The sequence below is a fragment of the Lepidothrix coronata genome, unplaced genomic scaffold, assembly GCF_001604755.1.
Source record: "Lepidothrix coronata isolate B3197 unplaced genomic scaffold, Lepidothrix_coronata-1.0 Scaffold168, whole genome shotgun sequence".
NCBI classification, from domain to species: domain Eukaryota; kingdom Metazoa; phylum Chordata; class Aves; order Passeriformes; family Pipridae; genus Lepidothrix; species Lepidothrix coronata.
In genome coordinates this window covers 738,310-760,940 of record NW_016690348.1, presented here as the reverse complement: position 1 = coordinate 760,940, position 22,631 = coordinate 738,310, and the positions used below count along the sequence as shown (strand labels likewise).

The 22,631-nt window shown below is 36.1% G+C and overlaps 1 protein-coding gene across 8 annotated transcripts in view; it reads left to right on the top strand.

The window, feature by feature from the left end:
- Window positions 1-22,631, top strand: part of GPHN (gephyrin) — a 288,205-nt gene that overhangs the window by 180,741 nt on the left and 84,833 nt on the right. For 5 of the 8 annotated variants that reach the window (XM_017829763.1, XM_017829765.1, XM_017829759.1 and 2 more), the window contains 4 exons: window positions 1,170-1,236; window positions 5,377-5,649; window positions 6,895-7,002; window positions 13,082-13,216. In XM_017829763.1, the coding sequence (XP_017685252.1) occupies window positions 1,170-1,236; window positions 5,377-5,649; window positions 6,895-7,002; window positions 13,082-13,216 (583 nt within the window). The remainder of the gene's footprint in view (window positions 1-1,169; window positions 1,237-5,376; window positions 5,650-6,894; window positions 7,003-13,081; window positions 13,217-22,631) is intronic. The other 3 variants (XM_017829764.1, XM_017829762.1, XM_017829761.1) reach the window with 1 other exon arrangement.

Sequence of the window (22,631 nt, the reverse complement as noted above, 5' to 3'; positions counted from 1 at the left end):
CTAGCTTGACTGTGATATCAGAAGTTCATTTTGTGGCACAAAAATGATCTCTCTGCTATTTACTTCTGAGCATTATGACAGCTGTCGCGGAAATACTTGCTACCCTGATAAAAAATGCCACGTTACCAATAAATGACTTTAATCACTGAGAATTATTTGTATAAGAAGGAATCCGGAGAAGTTGGCTACCCAACAAACTATATCCTTTGGCTCAAAACTTTTGGTAATGCCATAACTGGAAATTATTTTCTATCCTGTCTTCACTTGTAACTTGTTTTTTTGTTCAGTAAAGTGATTGTCACAGTTTCTCTTAACTGTAACCTCTGTGTCTTTGTGGTTTGGTATTGTCCTTTTACTTTTTTCTTATCCTTGTATCCCAGTCCTGTGTTTTTCACTGCTGGTTTCATAAACAGAAGAAACACTCTTTACAACCTCAGACAAAACTCAGTAATTTTAATTTTTTTTTTTTTAAATATTTAGCTAAAATGTTGAAGAGTCAAACTAAACAACAGAAAGCATTTGCTGCTGGAGTGTTTAAGTTCAGTCTTCCATGAACACCAAAGGAATTCCCTAAAGACAAAAAAAGTGAAATAAAAACTTCCATCTTTGATAGTTAGTTTTGTCTTTTCTTGAGGGAAAAACTGTTAGGAAGAATTAGATTTGAATTGCATAAGTGCAATTTTCACTTGATAATTACTACCCTCTTTGCGTTTCTTATGTTGCATCTTTTTTTTTTAAAAAAAAGGACATATTTGAATTAATGCAACGAGCACGACTTAGTATTTTTACCTGACCAGGAACATAGTGTTTGACACCATCAATTACACTGCAAAAGAACATGTGTAGGATCAAACAGGGACTATATCGAATAGTTTTTTTGGATACAAGTAAACAATAGGATTAAGCGAGCTACACAGATCTAAATAAAGATGGAAATCTATCCAGTCTTTATACTATCAATTCAATGTTAGATGCTGTCAGCCTGGTTTGATGCTTTCTCAGTTCAGCTTCTCCTCAGTTCTTTTATGAGAACATTATCAGCAAATATATTGGAAATTAGGTTTACAAAATCTGATAAATCATTGAATGTATCTTAAATGCTTTGGTTTTGTTTTGACAGTGGAGATAGTTGCATGCAAGAATTTCAGTCTGTGTTTCTTTTTTTTCAGACCTGTGTGTGGAATCAGAGGGAAAACTCTCATAATTAATCTACCAGGTAGCAAGAAAGGGTCACAGGTAAGAAGTGTTCTTACTGATCTGCTAGTGAGGAACCATGATGAGTACTTCTCATTGTCCTGAATGGTAGAAAGTGCCCACTACAAATTTTACAAAAGTGAATTGAAATGCATATTCATGTAAGTGAACACACCATCACCCTCAGCCAGGGACAGTACAATTCCAATCTGATTGAAGGTGCTGTGTGACCAGGACAATGTTACATGTAGTGCAAGCAAGCACTCACTCTAGCAGCTAGTACTAATGAAGACTATAACAGTCTCTTACACTTCCTCCTTCTTCTCTAGTTAGCTTGTACCTGATCCCTGGGTTGTCTACAGCAAGAAAGCGTTCTTTTTTGCACAGAAATAAGAGGAAGGCAGAACAGTAGAACTTGCTGGAGTATGAAGAACATTCCCAATTTTGATCATCAAGAGGGAAAAAAGGGAACATAATTTTTGAGCATTTGAGGATTTTTTTAAATCTTCTCAGTATTGCTGTCCGACTTTTCACCCTTTATACAGTGTGTTTTTTTTCCTGCATTTTGCTTAGTTTGGACAGAGAAGTTAGGCTTTATGTTTTTATTCATTCTTTCTTTTTGACTGTAACACAAATTTCAGCAGGAATTTGTGTGTGTGTGTGTGTGTGAGTTAGTAAGGCTACATCTTTCGCTGATTTCTGTGTTGTTGGCTGATAGGAAAACAATCTTCACACAAATACTGCCAAGCTGAATAGTGGGCTGTACAACCTAATACAAAACTGCTAAGGTAGATTGTCCCATCACAAGAAGCTATTTCTTCAGGGCTCAGACTGTGTCAGTGGCTTTATTAAAAAATGTCTTTGCCTCTGGCCTCTAACAAATGCATATCTGGTAGACTTTTTCTGAACAATTAGTACCCAGTCACAGAGGAGACAGTACTAATGTGTTTAACAGCACAGCCCTGAAATCACTGGTTTTTGAAAGACTTGTCTCTGGAGATAAGTAAACAGCGTTTATGTGGGCTGTCATCTGGAAGTTGAAGAGGAAATGTTTTGAATGCTATGATCTCAAGAAGCCACCTTAGGTTTTCAGATACATTGTCAACGTGTTTCAGTTCAAGGACTCAGTAAGCCCTCCTATGATTCTACCATTCCTTAGAGCCTTTTTAGGAAATCTAATGAGACTGGAATTAAAAAGAAATTTAAAAGTCTTCAAAACATGCAACGGGAGTTGAAGGGTGCTAAGGTGGAAGTATACCTTCTTGAAATTCTTCCACTTATGAGTGGGAAGTCATAGGGATGTACATGTCATTTAACATAGCAATGGCCCCCACATGTTAAAGAACTGATGCACCAGTAAGAAGATTATTTCAGAAGTGAGTACTTCTTTTGTTGAATTATGAAAGAGATTAAATAGCCTACAATCTCTAATGGTTTTTATTGTGTTCAGTAGCACTACTGACATGCTAGGTACAGAAGCAATTGTCATTTTCTGTCCTGAGACAATCAGACTGTGAAGACAGATAAATTGCAGAAATGAAGAAATGAAAAAGTGTTAATAAGTATTTTAACAATAGTTTGATATAGAGTAAGTAATAAAAAAGAAAATTCTGCTGGAAAGGAAAAAAAAGTCATATGATTGCATTATACAAGCAAGCTTTTGATAAACCGATGTTTTATTTGCTCCTGTCGTGATGATACTGTCCTGTCACAGTTTATTTTAGTACAAAGCATCTGTAAAGTATCAGATTTCAGCAAAGATTTTTAAGATGAATAGTAGAAAAAATTGTTCCCTAACAGCTGACTCTCAAGAACCAAAAAGGATAGATTGTTACCAGGAATTTCTCTCATTTTTCTCTTTTATGACTTGCTAATTTCCTTTCCACTGTATAAATATGATTATATAAGAAACTTATATTAAATTATGAATTTGCAGCAATATACATATTACTTTAATAAGCTATTAAAATATTAATGGCAGCAGTGTAAATGCTTAATCTCAAAAACTAACCGCATGCCAAATGTGTTTTCTCCAGAGAACATTTTTGTGGCATGTACCACTGAATCCAGATCTGTAGAATACTTCCATTTTTTCTGGTCTCTTTTTTTCTTTAGCCTTGCAAAAGATAGCTAATGTTATGAAAGAGGGCAAAGTGTGAAATTACCGGGTGCTTCTTAAAATCATTTGGCCTATGGCAATTTCCATAAGTGTAGTAACAATTGCCTAACACAATGAGTTTCACAAATAACATGAGCTTTTAGAGTACTTACTGAGAACCATTGCAACAACAATCAAGCCAACAAGGTTCTATTTCAGTGGTAGGAGTGGGGAACGTGATTCTCTAATGAGTCAATTATTAATGTACTTTTTCACAATTATTGGTCGGTTCAGGGATTGTTGTCCTTGTTTTTCACTTACTGGAGGTCTGTGTTTTTGCTGAAGTAATGGTGGTTGTATGTTTCATTATTTTAAACCATTTTAAAAGTAATACTGTGGTGGCATAATAACTGTGGTTTGCAGTCAGATTATAAGTCATAATTTTTATTATCTTTACAAATACGTTTTAATATATATTAATTTTATACAGCATCTTACAATCATCCAGTTTACTCCAGTTCTTCACAGTACCAAACTGAACCTTTAAAGAATTTATAAATATGTGAAGTGGTCTGACTTATCATTCATTACTCTTAAAGGAGTAACTGAAAGATGTGTTCTTATTTAGAAGCTTTGAGGAAGTAGTGTTTGTGAGTCATGTTTCACTTACAAAGTGGCTTATATAAACTCCAGTAATTTCCGATGGATGCTTTGCTCTTTATTTTGTTTATGTAGTCATTTTTATTTATTGAAAAGAATTTATTTCAATATCTATTTATAAAATTTTTATCATTATTTATTTTCTAGATACTCTAAAATTTCAGAATACATTTTTTAAGATCTTCCTTATGCTTGAAACAAAACTGAAAATGAAGTGCAAGACAAGGAATAATTGCCAGCTTTGCCTGTCAACTTGTGTGTTCCCTGACTGCATCACTATGGCAATTCTTTCTTGTGACCCTGCCATTATTTTCCAATAATTTAATGTTTATATGCAGTCTCCTCAAATGACATGAAGAAAACTTTTTATCGAGGTGCGTGGCAGGAGAATGAGAGACATTAGTCATAAATTGAAGAAGGTAGCTTCCAGCTGGATAAAAAGAAGTGGAAAACCAAACCAAAATGAAACAAAACCCAATCAAACAAACAAAAAACCCCAACAAAAACACTAATTAAGGATTAGAACAGGTTGTCAAGAAGAGTTGTAGAGTCTTTGTTCTTTGATTTTTTTTTCGAGACTTGACTGAACAAAGCCCTAAGAAGCCTGTCTGAATTTCGTATTGACCCTGATCTGAGCAAGCAGCTGCAGAGCATGACATCTTGGGGTTCCTCTTTGATTTGATGAAATGCCAGCATATTTTAGCAGCACAGGTAGCTATATATGTGTGTGCCCATTATGGAATGAGAAAATTGCACAGTGTCTGCATTTTTGCTTTCTCCGGCCATATAAAATAAACCTTCTAATTGTTTTTAAGATCATAGAGCAAAGAGAGGTTTGAAAAATAGATTATTTATGAACCGTTTTTTCTGAGTTACATAGCATTATAACATCAGTGTAGTTTGTAATTCTTCCAGTATATAGGATAAGTCCATGAATAAAAAAGGATATAATTGTATAAAAGTTTAATTATGGAAACCCTTATGAATTGTTCTCTAATTGTGAAGGAGCATAATAGGAATGATTTGAAGCTAATATCCCTGCAGGGATATGGTTAATGTTTTTATTCTGCATTTTTGTAGCATTCTGCCAGCTGCTGTGAACTGTTTTCTGCATTACATATTCACAAAAATTTAAGTCTTGTTTTCTGAAGTTTTAATACAATATTAGCTTAATTACAGTAGCTGTGCAATTTACTCTATTTGCATAAAAAAGGCAAAAATATATAGAACAGTCAGCAGGTCTCATTCTGAGTTTATTTTTTTTACCCTCTATGAGCAATTGCATTGGACAGGTAAGGTTTTATTTACGATTGGGTGAAAAGATGCATCTAAGTCCCAAATATATTTTAAGAGTAAATCTGAAAGATCCTTATTTACTTCTGCAGGTAACTTTTCATAGTCATTTCTCTTCTTATTGTGCATAGGAATGCTTTCAGTTTATACTGCCAGCCCTACCTCACGCCATTGATCTTTTGCGGGACGCCATTGTAAAAGTAAAGGAGGTACACGATGAGCTTGAAGATCTACCTTCACCACCACCTCCTCTTTCTCCTCCTCCAACCACCAGCCCTCACAAACAGACAGAAGACAAAGGAGTACAGTGTGAGGAAGAGGAGGAAGAGAAGAAGGATAGTGGAGTTGCCTCAACAGAAGACAGTTCTTCTTCACATATAACAGCAGCAGCTATCGCAGCTAAAGTGAGTCTGACTTGTTTCCCTAAGAGACCCCTTTCGTTTCTATCTCAGGTACTTTCCACCAATATTCATTTGCATGTTAAGACTGTATATTGAGATCTCTGTGGTCAAACAGATGTATTTTAGGTACGTTTTGTAGAAATATAACATCTAAAAAATATAAGAATTCTGTTTCAGTAGGTGATTTCAAATTTCAGTGGGAGATAAATGATTTATTATCTTGATGTTAGCATATGTTTTTATAATACTGTTCTGATGTGACAGATAGTTTTAAGTGGGGTTTTTTTAGTTCAAAGTAGTCACACACCTGAACATGCAAAGTCCATTAGATGGCATGTTAAGGAATCGCAACAAAATTTTCTAACCCGTAATATCTAATTTGAAATTAAAATGTTGGTTTCTGAAAACATTGATAAAAAGTATGACAGAGGTAGCAGATTAAGTAGTAAGATATCCAGATTACTATATTCCAGTGTGCATGCCCACATAAAAGGTGTGAAATTCTGCCAACAAACTAAATATCACCATATTGTCTTTATAACCTTGCATTACTCAAACTAAAATAATAAATTGGAGACTCCAAAAAAAAAAGATAACTCCTGTAAATAATTTCTGTTCAAATTTTAAATGTTTTCCAAATAATTATTGTATTATTTGAAGCAATATATAAATATTTACCTCAGTTTTATGTCTTCAGTTTTCAAGTGAAAAGACAATGTAACCCTATGTGTTTGGAAAGGTTTTTTTCCAAACTGCTTTGTTCTTTATTCACTCCACAAATTGTGCTTTTAATTCCTATTATGCGAATTGAAAGTCTAAGTAACTCAAAATTATATTAAACAATTTTTAAACCAAAGCAGCAACATTCTAACTCCAGAAATGTGAATTCAGGTCTGAGACATCTTGACATTTCTAAGACAGCTGCAGCTGGAGATCATCTCCCAATATACAGGAAATCCTGATTACATATGTCTTTACAGGGATGAATTAAGGTAATTATCACTTGCAAGTATCAGTTTTTATTAATGTAAACTTTAAATTGTTTAATTTTTTTGATATAGGCAAAGACAAATAATATGTGCCATTTTTAATGGCAGAAAATACCTGAGATCTAAACTGGCTATGTTCACATGAACTTGGCATTTCAGTGTCACACTCGTTTTCACCTCATTCCTTTTTGGTCATTTGCTTGTATAGTTTCATGTTTTCCTGTCACTGTATTCATAGCTGTTATGTGTTGTGCATTAGAAGCATCCATCCTACACCAGTTCAGCTGTTATCATGGCAAAAGGTGAACAGCCCATCCCTGGTCTCATCAGTTATTGCCATCACGCAGCAGGCAGTGCAGGAGAACTGGTAAGAGACACTTCCAAGAGGCTTTTGCACTAACACTAGCTAAAAATATACTGCCTGCCTCCTAGTCTGTGTGTGAACAGACAGTGTTAGTTATTTTCTTCTAACAAAGACACATTATTGCTATCTTTTAGAGCACATGCTACAGAAAATATCTGTTTAAGATATAGGGCTAAACAAGGTGAAGTTCACGTGTTTTGTCAGTTTGAATCATTCAGCTGCTGAAATAATAATTGCTATAAAACCTGTGTATCTGATTAGTCATAGGCTTTATCATCTAATATACTCAGTAATTGAATATAATTAAAATAATCTCTTAAAATCACTGCTTTAGAGCTATGAAATTGTAACTTTTTCCCCTTTGTTTGCCTTGCTTTGCTGCTTTTTTCTCAGTAGATCTTTTGTCAACGCAATACAGCATTTGCACTGTATGTTCATGGTTTGCTTTCATCACTTGCAGTTTCTCCTTCATTTTTATTTTAGAAGTAGAATTTCTCAAAAATGGAAGACTTCAGAAGTCAGGATACAGTGGTCTTAATATAAATTACTGGATTTTAGTGAATAGTAGACAACTATTTCAATGAACGGTAGAAAGGACCTGTTCCCCTAGGTAAATAGTAATTTAAACCATCAGTCAGATCACCTGATACCTCTGTATTTAAAACATGATTCTATGTCTCTTGAAAAGTCACTTAGGAAATGGGAAGACTTTAAAGTTCACACACCTGATTATAAAGCTATATACATAGCTTTGTCATACATATACATCCATACATACATACACTCATTTATTGCAATAGTTCTTTTTTTTTTTAGTTGAGGTTACTAAACTAGAATTTGCACTGTATTCTTCAGTATCAGTAGGATGGTGATTTTAGCCTCTCTGAAGCATGCTGTTAAGATGTCATCCACGTTTATGTGCACTTTTGCAGATTATTCTTGAGCTATTATATTGTGCACTCTATAATCCAAATCAGATCTTGAAACTCAGCAGAAGGTGGTTAGTTTTTTTGCAGGTTACTGGGGTTTTTTAAGCTGTCCTTTCTCTATGTTATTAAGACATCTTTTCCTCTTGTATAGCAGTCATAGTAATTATCATCTACTTGATTATTTTCTTACCTCACCACCACTGTCAATCTTTGTTCCAGTCCTGGGCAGAAGAGAATAAAGAACTCATATATTTTCCTTTTTTCCCTTCTTGTCAATGCTTAGTTCTCTAATCTGAAAACGCAAATATTTAAACCAATATAGAAGTATTTCACAGAAAGGCCAGGTCAGATTAAACTTGTAGAAGCAGTAACTGATGAATACACTGAATATCTTTCTCTGTCACTTCATTCATTCCTCATTCATTTTTCTCTTCGTCAGTACGTTACAACAGGTTTTCAACCCCAGCTAGTGCAAACAGAAACTGTTTTCGTTGAATTAAGAGGTTTTTTGTACCTCACTTAGGGTTTTGAGATCTCTACCGTCAATTAAATTATTTGAAACTGGAAAATGACTAAAAACGTTTAGAGAGAGATGTTATAAATGCTCAGAGTGTGACTTTGTGAAAGTTTAAAAAAAAAGTGTATCCAAAATGCAATAATATTCCTGCCCTTCTTTATTGCAGGTTTCCATGCTCCAGGAAGCACAGAAATTTCTTATGGTTTATTAACCTCTTTAACAGGGTTAACAAGAAGTTGCCTTGATTAGAGACTTAGATTGCCTAAATTTAATTTGTTAATTTTTAAAGGAAAAAAAGCTAAATATAGGTGACAAAAAGCAGAAACTCCCCATATCACATTATAATTTTATATATTTCTCTTTATGCAGTGTACATAATAGTACCTTCTCTTAGTTCAGCAGGTTGTAGTGATTTAAAGAGAATATTAGTTCTACTTTTAGCAATACAGCACATTGCAGTATCATATTAGAAAAAGAGCAAAATTTGTAACTGTGAACTAACTTAATTCAGTGAAATTTTTTTCTAGAACTTAGAGTTCAAGACAGGTTTATATATGAATTGTTTTCTGGGGATTGTATTTTATGTAAAGGTAGTGATGCAATAATTCTCATTGGAATTAAATGCCTGTGATCATCTTTTTCCCTTTATCTTCAGCTTCCTTTTCTGATTAATGTCCTGACTGAAATTTTACTTAAAGTTTAATTTTTTCACAGGCAAAAACCAGTATTACACATGCAGTTCAGTAGAAACTGGGGTTGTCTCAGGCACTTTGTTACAAAGAGAGACGTTTTTTATTATGAAAAAGATTGTATCAGATAAAATTTTAGAAGCAGTAATTGATCAATATGGTGGAAAATAAAAAAAAAAAGCCTTTTCTTTCCTAAAGAGCATGAGACAATGTGAAATATCTGGTTACTCTAGAGCAACCAGAGTGAACTGGAGAGAACTGGATCGTGGTATCTTTTGCAAAAGCAGTATTGTTATTTGTGTTGTGGGGTCTTGGAGTGTACAAAATGATAATAGATCATGCACAATCATCTCAAGATGTGTGCAGCTTTGTATCAAAGGAGTGTAAAGAAAAGGTGTCTTATTTAAAGACTTAAAACTGTTCTTTTATTGTCTTTTTTTTATTTTATGCCTTTCTCAAGATATAATTTTTTGCCGTATTATCTTTAGGCATGGAGATTAAAAGGAAGCATTAAAAGTTGTAGGTAGTATCTATGCCAATATAGAACTTAGGGATGCCAGCCTATTTTTGGGTTTAACAAATTTAAGATGGGATTTCAGGAGAAAAAATGAACAGAAGGCAAATTGTACTTCTGACTACAAACAGTTTGAATGTTCAGAATATCATTGAACTTGTTTACCTCTTAAGTAGATCACTAAGGTTTTTAAATGCTGACAGAAATTGACTGGCAAAAAAACCGCTGTTAGTCTAGAAACACAGCAGTAGAGCAGAAAGGAAGCAATTGGTGGCACACTGTGAACAAGATCTCTTTTCACACAACTTATAAACAGGTTATAAACACAAGAAACTCTTAATATGTGGAGGAGTGTATATGGTGAAATCTCCTAGGTATAACCCAGTATGTCTTAAGTCAAAGTTGCTAAGTTAGACATAGTCATTATTTATAGATGGGAACCAAGGAAGTTGAGGAAGTGGGAAATGACATTAAAAGAAAAGTATTTAATGATGTGAGTATTAACATGTGTCATTTTAACTACACCAAGACAAGCAACAAAGCTGTCTTAATGTCCTAAGAATGCAACAGATAAAGGATTCAAGCTAGGATTCAAGCTTCTTCCTGGCTTCTGTGTGCCCTCAAGTCTTACAAGGCAAGAATGCTCAAAATGCCTAGATGCAGACTGGGTAACAGCATATCCATTTAAGAAAAAATCCCTTCTGGAAATGCCCAACATTAGTGATTTAGCTTGTCACTGGATCTTCATTTCTTCCTTCCTCTTATTGTCTGCTACTGCCATTTTCCCCAAACATGGGGGTTCTTTTGGTGGTTCACGTGGAGCTTCAACATCATGCTGAACTCAGAAATTCTTAATGAGGAGAAAGATCTTAAGATAAGTGTGTGTCTATACCTTCAAAGATCTGAATGGCTACACTTTCTGGTTTGTTGTGATAGAGAAGTGAATTGCTGGAAGTAAGAGCAAAGTGAGCTTGTAAAATTGCTGCCTTTGAAAAAGGAAGGGGTTAGAATAATGAAAACCAAATCAGAATAACCCTTTGTAAACAGTGTGTTATAGTAGAATCTATTGCATTTTGAGTTGTAGAATTAATGTTAGAGATCAATTCTCCTATCTGAGGTATTTATCATTTCTATGTCTTAACATTTTACACTAAATAAATAAATAAATAAATCATTATGTTAAAATAGTAATCTAGTCAATTATAAAGCTGGTGTGATAGCTACATGGCTGGACCCAAATATTACAGTAATAAAAGCCAACAAACTTTCTAAGACTCAGCATATAAAGTTCAAGAAAGCTTTATTCTCAAATTCATTCCTCTATCTCTTTTCTTTAAAGCTGAACGGAAGGGACAGAAGATAAAAAGTAATGATAGATTCACTTTTATAACTGAAAATAAGAATGCTTTCTCACTGTTGTAAGTTGGTGTAATTTCATTTTTTTCACCAACTAGAGGATCTGTCACTAAAATTCAAGCTTAGAAATATAATCATAGAATAGTTTGGTTTGGAAGGAACCTTTAAAGGCCATCTCATCCAAACGTCTACAATGATCAGGGACGTCTTCAACTCCATTGGGTTGTTCAGAGCCACATACAGCCTGACCCTAAAGGTTTCCAGGGATCAGGCTTCCACAACCTGTCTGGGCAACCTATTCCAGTGTTTCACCACCATCATTGTAAAAAATATCTTCCTTATATCTTCCTTCCTTCCCTCTTATAAAAGAGGGTATATCTACCCTCTTTTAGTTTAAAGCCAGTACCCCTTGTCCTATCACCACAGGCCCTGCTAAAAAGTTTGTCCCCACCTTTCTTATAGCCCCCCTTAAGTATTGAAAGGCCACAATAAGGTCTTCCTGGAGCCTTCTTTCCTCCAGGCTAAACAATCCCAACTCTTTCAGCCTGTCTTCATAGGAGAGGTGTTTCATCTGATCACTTTTGTGGCCCTCCTCTGGACTCTCTCCAACAGGTCCATATCTTTCCATACTGAAGACCAGAGAGCTGGACACTATTCCAGGTGGGATCTCACAAGGGCAGAGTAGAGGGGGAGAACCCCCTTCCTTGCCCTGCTGGCCGCGCTGCTTTTGATGCAACCCAGGATACAATTGGCTTTTCTGGGCTACAGGTGCACATTTCTGGGCTACAGGTGCACATTTCTGGCTCATGTCCAGCCTCTCATCCACCAGCACACCCAAGTCCTTCTCAGCAGGGCTGCTGTTCATCTCCAGTCTGTACTGATACCGGTGGTTGCCCTGACCCAGGGGCAGCACCTTGCACTTTGTCTTATTAAACCTCATGAGATTCCCACAGGCCCACTTCTCAAGTTGGTCCAGGTCCCTCTGGATGGCATCCTGTCCTTCAAGTGTGTCAAGTGCACCACTCATCTTGGTCTTGTCTGCAAATCTGCTGAGGGTGCACTTGATCCCTTTGTCTGTGTCATCAATAAAGACGTTGAATGACATTGGTCCCAATGCAGACATTTGAAGGACACCACTTGCCCCTGATGTCCATCAGAAGTTTTTGCCTTTGACCACTACCTTCTGGATGCAACCATCCAACCAGTTCCTCATCCACATAACATCTTTGCTCTCCCAATCCCTGGCTTAAGGGCAATCCACTCAAGAAATGTGAGAAAAGAGGTTGCCAGTGACAACTGAGACAAAAACTGTTGAGTGCCTCAGCCTTCTCTTCATCAGTTTGCCAGATGTTCATCAGGGGGCATATGCTTTCCTAACTGGCACTCTAATATATTATGTGGGGAAAAGAAAAAAGACTGAATTTTTATTTTTCCCCTCAGAATGTATTTTAAAGCAAGTATTGGCTTTGGATGGTGGTTTCTAACGCTTTTGCCTTTATTCCCTCCAGAGAGGCCGGTAGCTTTTGCAGCACAAATCTTACATCAAGAATTTTTGTAGCTGAAATAAAGTCTTCATGGAATAAAGAGTATTTATGCACTGCATGAGATTTCTTATGAGAAATTTTCTCACTGCATGACATTTCTTTAGAGGGTTTCAGTCATTGCTACCAAGTGGTTTTCTTTTCAGAATATTATCCCGTAGTTAGAGAATGGAAAGTTTGCCTCCCTTCATGCCACAGCAGAAATCACTCTTGGTCATTGTTGAGTTTGAAACAGAGGCTAAAGAGGAAAACTATTATTTTCTTATTATTTACTGTTGTAGTATGTCTGATTCATAGGTTTTTCAGGGCAAATAGTGTGTTCTGTGCTACTTCAGTTAGAATATGATCTTATATATTTGCTAGGAATTTGTTACTGAAATTAGGAGAAAATGCCATTAACCGCTGTCAAGCACTGAGTATGAGGAGGTGCGCAAATGGAGGAGTGGGGTATTCCCATGTTTTTGATATAAGGTTTTGAGTAAGTTTTACATACAGTATATTTTTTTACTATTAAATCTCTCTCTCTTCATTTTAAGATTCCAGATTCCATCATCTCTCGTGGCGTTCAGGTTCTCCCACGTGATACAGCCTCCCTCAGTACTACTCCTTCAGAATCTCCTCGTGCCCAGGCCACCTCTCGTCTCTCCACTGCATCCTGCCCAACACCAAAAGTAAGTACACTTATGCCTTGCAAGCTCCATGCTCGGCCATATGATCTATCAGATTAATATATTGCCTCTGCTGAACAAGGTTGGTTCGCATGCAAGGTTGTGTCATTCTGCATAATAGATAAACGCAAGACAGTATAGCTTGTTCCATGTATACTGTTGCACAATTTAATATGTGGATCCACCAACACCTTATGGTTACTGAAGTTTCCTGTTATCTCTTGCAATATCTGTCATGAATATGAAATTGTTAGCACTTTGAATGTATTTAATATGCTTTAGTATCCCCAGGAACATAGATAATCCTGCCACTGAGTAGCAACATTGAGCAAGTAGTATTTTGTCAACAAAATATATGTGCAAATTTGTAGCCTGGGATGGGGCAGATCTGTGCCCCACTTTATTTATTGATCAGTTTAAGACACTTTCAAACCAACTGGCTTTGCTCAAACTTAGATATTTGCTGCCTGACATTTGGAAACAAAAACCAGCCTAAATTGAATAGAAAGAAAGTTTTAATGCCAACCTTGTGGGATTATTATTCAATTCTTACTGATTACACTATACTATTTAATCGTTGAGGTGAACTCTATTAATGTGCTCTTTTTATCAAACTTTAAATAGCATACATGAAAAACTAAGCAAATTGACCAGTGGCAAGGCCTGTAATGTTTACCTTCGGCAGAATTCCTTTCAGCAGAAGAAAACTGTCTGCATTCACTTTGTTCATTCACATCACAAAGATCTTTCTGTGGCACCAGATGCTGACATACTAATAGACCAGTAGCAGATGGCAAATAATAATATTCTTCCTTATCTAATTCATGATCCTCGAGGATTATTCTGCTTGCTAAAATGATTGCCCAGCATCTGCTAGTTCTTCTTTCCTGCTGTCTCATTCTTTTCTATCAGCAAACAAGATTTATTGGCAACCACCCATATAAATATTTTGGTTTAAACTATGGGATTGTTTTATGCAGTACTCACCTGCACTGTAATAGAATCAAAATTATTCTGATAGCCAGCAAACTTGAGCTTCATTATATAGTCTACTTTTCTTAAGATTGTTCAGTGAATTCTATCTGCAAGCGCCTCCTTCATTTGTTTTCTAAAAAATTGTGTCTTGTCTAATGACTTAAAAATAAAAATCTGGATCAGAAGAGCAACACAAAGCAGAGAATCTGCACTGAGTTTTATGCCTGTTGACAAAATGAGAGTGTCCAAAGAAAACCAAAGGAGACCAGTAACAGGCATAAATAANCTCCACTGAGAAATAGCTCTACATGAAGCCTATATGTTTTCAGGAAGTTTATCACAGTGGGAAGGAGTAAAGCTTATCTGTTACGAAGCAGAATGTACTCCTCTAGACTGTCTTCAAAGATTCAGAGAATACAGAAGGAATCTACAAGAACTTTGAAACAGACTAAAAAACTGAAACTGTGTTTGGGAAACTGGGTGAGATGAGCTCATTTCATAATCGGCTCATGCTTTGGTATTTCATGTTAAGACCTGCTTTTCATGTATTACTGAAAAATAGATTTTGTTCAAAATGTGTGAGACCACACCACTTTTATAATAGGAATCTCCATGCAACATCTAGCTAGTCTAGATTTTCTGTGATGTCTTTCAAAGGTGGGTGGTACAAGCTGATACAGGCAAAGACAAAGAAGAGCCCAACTGGAAAATACACTTGAAAGGTTATGTCACCTGTTCCTATTGCCTAGAGGTTGGATTTTGCACAAAACTGTAAGCTTCTTTGCCACTTAGAGAGCTCTTTGCTCATTTTACGTATTACTTTTAAAAAACCAAAGAAATATCTTTTTGTTCAGCCCTTTTCAGTACCCTCAAGTTGTCAAACATCATCTGAATTCGTCAAGAAATGCAGGTCATTCATATTCTTCAAGATTATCAATATGTCTAAGTGTCTTCACTTACTGAGTTTTTCCTTCTGGATCCTGGCATTCTAATAATGCAATATAAATTTAGTTCACACTGGACTTCTTGATCCACACAATAATGAAAATAAAGGTAAATTGTACTTCAGCATCCAGTTGATATTACAGGGTGCCTTTTTTTTCTTCTTTAATCTGCAAGTGTATTTCTTTTCAATATGCTCATTTGCTAGTTGAGGAACTCATTTCAGGGCTCCAAAATGTGTATATACAACATGAAACAAAAATGAAGAAGTGTCAGGGGGAAAAAATTATTTCTTTGATTATACATATTTTTGGAGTGGTGGTCTAGCCACAAAGCTAGTGGCACTATATTTCTTTGTCATCTCTGTATTCCAGTTTATTTTGTTGTACCATTTTCGTGTGTTTTTTTGTCCTAAGTATATAATACCTTACATTTCTCTTACTGAATTTGGTGAATAGCAGAAAATTGTGTGCACCTCAGAAAAAAAATCAAGCTTCTGCAATAACGGGAGCACCTCTATTAAATGAATGTAAGTAGCAGGTTACTAATGCATGAGGGTATTGGAGAGAAGGTCTGGGAGAATGCATTACTAATGCTCCTGATTGATCTGTTAGGAGTCTTTACCTTTTCATAATGGTATTTTGGAAAACTAGTGTTGTTTATATATAAAACAGATCATGTAGACAAAATACAACATCTAATTTTAAATGTGTTTTACTGTTTACACTTAATTGTCCATGTTTTCTGAAAGTCTCTGTTTCTAACAAAGTACTAAATGATGAATATTGAGTTTGAACCTTGATATTTTAATCGGTCTTCAAAAATGTAATTTCCTGGTAAAAGCAGTAATTATGGGAACAAACTTTTTAGCAGGATCTGATGCAATAGGATAAGGGGGAATGGTATTAAACTGAAGGAGGGTCAATTTAGATATTAGGAAGAAATTCCTTACTGTGAGGGTGGTGAGGCACTGGCACAGGTTGCAAGAGGAGCTGTGGGTGCCCCATCCCTGGAAGTGTTCAAGGTCAGCTTGGATGGGGCTCTGAACAACTAGCTCTAGCTGGAGATATCCTTATTGCAGGGGGATTGGACTTAGATGGCCTTTAAAAGGTCCCTTCCAACTCAAACTATTGTATGATTTGTATGATATATTTTTCACTTTAGCCTCTTGGGAGGTTGAAACTTCTCAAGACAAATTGCCATTGGGACTACTCTGCCTATCATTAGGTACATCCCCAAGACTAAGCAAAGTAGCTTTTGTTAGCTTTTAATAAATCTTTGTAGAACACCTTTCTTGTTCTCTAAATTGTATTTGAGGTTCAAACAAAATCGATCACTGCTCAAAAAGCATTTAAACCATATTTATAGTAGATGGATTCACATATAGAGGCAATCTAAGTTTTACTCAGAGGAAAACTGCACTAGCAGTCCTCCCTTTTTGAGTCATTCAACCATAAAGTTGATACTGATTGTGACAGATATTTTTATTTTCTACAATATAGTTTTGATCTTTTAAAAGTTTTACTGCTTTCTTAACAAGGTTAGATGATTTTTCAGAATACTTGCATGACAAAAGTTTAGGATGACACAGTGTGACTTGCAAATTTTTCTTGTCATTTCCAGTAGCTGCTCAGATTCTAAAATCTTACTATGTTTTTGTGTGTGTTTGTGGTTGGCGTTTTCATCAAGTAAAATGCAATGTTCTTTTCAGACACAAAAGCAATATGCTACCTAGTGTCTTTTTTTTTAATATTTCCATTTGTGTTGACTCTTGGGTTTTTTTATGCTTACAGTATAAAATTTTAGATCTGTAACTTCAGATAACTTAGAAGAATATATCCAGAGCAAATGACTGAGCCATTATTTCAAATTTCTAATTTTGTTCTCTTCTTAGGGAGATGATATTGGTATAAAAGAAAATTACGGTTTTCAAGTTGAAGTCTTCACTTTTCTATATAAATGGCATAATCAATATTTAATTTTTGGCAATGTTGTGTGTCGAAGTCAAATGAAGCAGATTTAGAAGACTAAGGGCAGATTTTAAATTATTGCCAGGAATTCATTTCAGTGACATTTAAGTGTTCAAAGTATTTCACTTCACAAGATCATCAGTCTCACTGATGTTCAATTCTTCTACTTCAACGTGCAAAGTTTCTTTCAGTGTTATCCTGAAGGATCCTAAGGAACCTGTAATACTACTTTTAAGATGAGAGTATGTTTTTCTTTTTCCATCTTGCTGCTTCCGTGCCATAACTTCTTATATTCTGCATAAGAAAAAGTCTTTCTCTACTTTACTTGCTGATTTTCTGTCCCATCCCTAGCTATCTATTTTTTAGTTACACTGAACCAGACAAAACCCTTGGTGATAAGTTAGATCCTTACATATTTGTAGTTGTGATAGATGGCTTTTGATTCCTATGTAAGGCTCTATCCTACAGCTAAAATGAGCAAGCAAGGCTACTTTTCAGAAGTTTTTTCAAGTGTAACAAAACAGTCACAGAATGAAAGAATATGCTGAGTTGGGAGGGACCCACAAGGACAATCGAGTCTAACACTTAGCCCTGCACAGGATGATCCCCAAGAGTCACACCATGTGCCCAGGAGTATCGTCCAAACCCTTCCTGAACTCTGTCAAGCTCGGTGCTGTGACCACTTCCCTGGGGAGCCTGTTCCAGTACCCAGCCACCCTCTGGTGAAGAACCTTTGTCTAATACCCAACCTAAACCTCCCCTGACACAACTTCAGACCGTTCCCTCAAGTTCTGTCACTGGTCACCACAGAGAAGAGATCCCTACCTGCCCCTCCTCTTCCCCTCACAAGGAAGTTGTAGACTGCAATGAGGTCTCCCCTCAGTCTCCTCTTCTCCAGGCTGAACAGACCAAGTGACCTCAGCCCCTCCTTACAGCTTCCCGTCCAGACCCTTCACCATCTTCATTGCCCTCCTTTGGACACTCTCTAACAGCTTAATGTCTTCCTTATGTTGTGGTGCCCAAAACTGCACACAGTATTCAAGGTGAGGCTGCCCCAGTGCAGAGCAGAGCGGGACAATCCTCTCCGTTGACTGGCTGGCGATGCTTTGCCTGATGCCCCCCAGGACAGGGTTGGCCCTCCTGGCTGCCAGGGCACTGCTGACTCATATTCAACTTGCCATTGACCAGGGTCCCCATGTGCCTTTCTGTGGCTGGGAGGTCTATAGCAGACTCCCACAGTGACATCCACATCATTTGTTTGCCCTTTGATTCTTACCCAGAGGCTCTCAATGGTAATTGTGCCATTGCCAACTGTGAGCTCCCTAGATTCTATCCCTTCTATTACATACAGTGCCACCCCTCCACCTCTTCTGCCCTGCCTATCCTTCCTGAAGAGCCTGAAACCATCCAACAGAGCACTCCAGTCACAGGTCATCTCATCTGTCCACCACTCCAGCCATCCACACCTTCTTTGTAGCACAGTGCATTTAATTCTGCTAGTTGATGACTTTCTGTAGCTTAGTGTCTCCTTTGAAGAACTGTTGTCTTTATCACTGAGAAGTTGACATTCACCTAAAGACCTAATATTCTCAATGTAAAAAGTATGATACTTGCAATTTATGTACATGTTTCAGTTGCAGAGAATTTCTGAAATGAGATAGCCTAGAAAAAATACATTAAACTTTTTTTTAAAAAATAAAAGGCTGATGAGAGTTATTTCAGTGACAAAAAATATTTTATTATTTTAGTTATTTCTTATGCTTCCTTCCAATGAAAGATGATGCTTAGAACACCTGTCGTGAGCCACAGATTTAATGTTTGAATGTGTACATTGACATCCACACAGTCAAATGAGCTATGGATTTATATTAAACCTAATTATGATTTATGTTTTCAGTCTAGTGTTTGACTTCCAATATACAGCTGCTTTGTTGAAATTAGCAGATGAGAGCAGGTAGAGTTGGGAAGGTGTTTTTGTCAATTATTGTTACTATTTTTTCATTAGAAATATTCAGTATTTTTCAGTAGAAGAAAGATCAGGATGCTTATCAGAAATTCTTAGTTAATAATAAGAAGCTGTTCAAGACATGTTTTGGCAAGCTGTAGTATTATCCATAGTGTAGACGTTTTTCATACATTTGAGTGCATATTTTTTTTTCATCTTGATTCTTACTATTTCTTCTTAAGGTGATCATCAAGGTGAGAGCAATTGGGCAAGTATGTGAATGTATTTTAAAGTTGGAACACAAACACTAAATTTCCAAGTGAAGTTTGTTTCCTTTTTATTAAGTTTGCATGTGCTGAAGTTTTTTCTACCTAGGAACTTGCTCGGGTAAGTAGCAAGTGCTTTAGCACAGCTCTTTATCTGTGATATGGTTGAGGACCATAGGAAAGTGCAAAGGATGTTTTAGATTGTTAGGATCATCTACATAGAATAAATCACACCCCAAGCACTGCAAGCGTTTCTTGGTTTTTCTTGTAAAAATACACACAGGCATAGTTAGTTACTTGATCCTGCTAAAAATTCTGATGTTTTCATGATTATTTCTGCGTTTAATTTTCTCTAAAATGTTTTTAATGCACATTCCAGGATTACAGAAAATTATATTTAGTAAAAAGAGATGCTGAGAGAATGTATATGGGAGCAGAAAGTAGCCAGAGTTGCCTCAAGATGAGAAATCCTGCTTACTAATGCTACTAAACTACTATATCCCCCTGGGTTCTTCTCAATACAGTGCAGCAGTGGTTTTCAAATCAATTACTCATTAAGATACTAGCATATTTTCATATAATCACTACCTTTTCCCCTTATTGTTTAGAGTGTATTGTCCTGGCAAAACATGTGGATAATTGAGCCCTAGCAGGTATTATTTTTAGTTTACATTTTGGTTACAAACCATGGTTGTTAGTTAACAACCTGCTCCAGCTTCAAAAGTGAGACATTGTAACTAAGAAGCTGCTTGGTGTGCTTGGGTTATCAAAAAAACATCATAAATAATAAAAACAAAGTTACTGAAATCCTCTCTAAAATCAAAGATTCACTTTGTAGGAAGGTCAAAACTACAGGGGTAGGCTTTTAAGGTTTTTTTGTTTGTACCAAAATAGACCTGTCAAGAAGTCTCTGGAGAGGAAGAATCAAGACTGGGATCAAGTGCAAGCTGAACATTGAATTTCAGTGGAAGTACTTATTTGACTTGGCTTTATTTATTGAATATCTGTGCTTCAAGTAGTGCTATATTTATTGATAGTAATATTGATAATAATAGTAGTAATATTGATAGTAGTAATATTGATAGTAGTAATATTGATAATAATAATATTGATAAATAGTATAGCAGTGCCAAAATCTAGTTCCCTTCCCTTACTCATGCTGAAGAACTGCTTATAACAGAACTAAAGAAGGATGTTAGAGTAGTTGGGAACTGGCATCAGATCCAGAAGTTCCAGAACAATTCTTGTATTCCTAGAATCAGCTACTTTTCACATCTATTATATATTGAATCATACAAAGAAGCTCTAATGTGCAAAATATCCCTACATTTCTCTTTCTTAGTAATCGGTTGGTATTTTATTAAGCTGCAGAACTTCATTCTTTTCCTGAGCCCAGTGAAACTTCCAAACATGTCAGAAAAAAGTTTCTCAGGCCTTCCATGGAAAAAATTATTTTTTTCACATTGTAGCTATTCTGCATGTGTATCCCTTCAGAAGAGAATAATCTTTCAGTACATACATCCTGGCTCACACATGCATTGCGTGTATACTTACGCTGCATCAGCTTGTCAGTTCCTCCTTGAAATGTTTTTTTCAATTAGTCTTGGGATCAAGAGTTTTCATTGCTTACTACACTGTCTTCAAAGGCCAAGTATTTTTTTCAAATTCTCATAATTTCAGTTTGTCATTTCCTTAAGAAAAAGATGTGCATCCTTCTCATGTTAGTTTCCTTACCTACACCTTTTCAGTTCCTATCCAAAGCAAATCTCTGGTTTGAATTCTGATATAATGCAAGATGAGGGTTTTGGGGTTTGTTTGATGATTTTAGCTTTTTCGCAACAGCAATGTAGTTACATGTGTCTTTCATCCAGTGTCTTCAATTAGAAATTACTGTGACTGCACCTCTATAGAATTGTTTCAAGCTCCATTTTCAATATATCTAGTTCTGGTCTTTCACCAATGCTTGTTGAGTTTGTTGGCGCTTGGTGATCATTTTGATGCCTTTTGGAGTTGGCCTCTTGGAGGAGGAATATTGACTTCCCATCTCCATTCATTCTTTTTTCATTGGGGATATTAGTTCCTGTTACCTAGGCCAATTGACTTAATCTTGTTTATGGAGAACGATTTCGAGAGTAAAACTATGCATCTTATAGGCTGAATTTTCATATAGTCATATGTTCTGTTTGTAGGAATTTGGTTTTCTTCTGCTCTTCTTCTTTAGTGTCTTAGTCCATTCATACATTAGCCTGATCTTAATCAATAGCTCAGATACGGGAAGGCTTGATTCTGTTTCTTCACTGACTATTGACATAATAAATAATCCACATCACTTACTGCTGTGTTCTTTTTTGATAAAATAATCGGAAATTTTAAAAAATTACCTGTAAGGATGAACAACAATCTTTTTCTAGTTGTTCCTTTTTTATTAGAGCAAATCATTTAATGATGCTGTAGCAGAGTTCAGTGCGAGCTATTATAGGAGAGATAGGTGATGTATTTTAAAACAAAAAGGATTTCATTCACCCTTTCATATATATGTACTCAAGAGCACAAAAATACATACATTCAGTGTTCTGTCCAGTGTCTGTAAGTGTGTACCCACCTGGTCTGGTCTGGATTGCCCGAAATGATGGAGAGGACGTGCGGCACCAGCTACAACGTTCTCCACAGCTTCTCTAGCATCCTTCTTAGCCAGTATCCATTAAGTCAGTGTTGAATCTACCTTTTATACTCTTTAGGAGCTGACAGGGTATTTGTCTCTCCATCTGGCTGCACCTCTTGAATATGTTAGATTTTCTTCCTGTACTGTGTTCTCTTTATCTAAACCTGCTTTTTATCATTCCAACATTATCTCGCAGTGCCTCAGTTCTTTATTTTGCTCCATAAACCATTTTAGGTTGTCTTCTCTTACTGATGGGGTATCCCCAGAAGCTGCATGAAGTGCTGTGAACTAAAGTCAGAGTGGTACTTTTGAAAAAGGCTGATGAAAGGTGGTCATTTGTTGCCCTTGGTGGATAAAACTTTTATCTCGATACAGAAAAATGTATTTTTCAAGATCAGTCTTGTTTGAATTGAGTACCTGTTCACTTTGGATTTATTGAATCCATATTAAAAATACTTCCTCTTTCAGAGCAAGTCTATCTTCATGTAGTCAAGCAATCGGGCAATTTCATTACAGTATGTGAAGTCATTCTTGATCTGATGTGGTAAGAAAAGCAACTCTCCAAAAAGCCAGCTTATCTAAAAAAAAAGTTTATCCAAAAATTGTTTATCTAAAACCAGATTGAGCCCAATGCAAGGCTCATATAGACCATTTACTC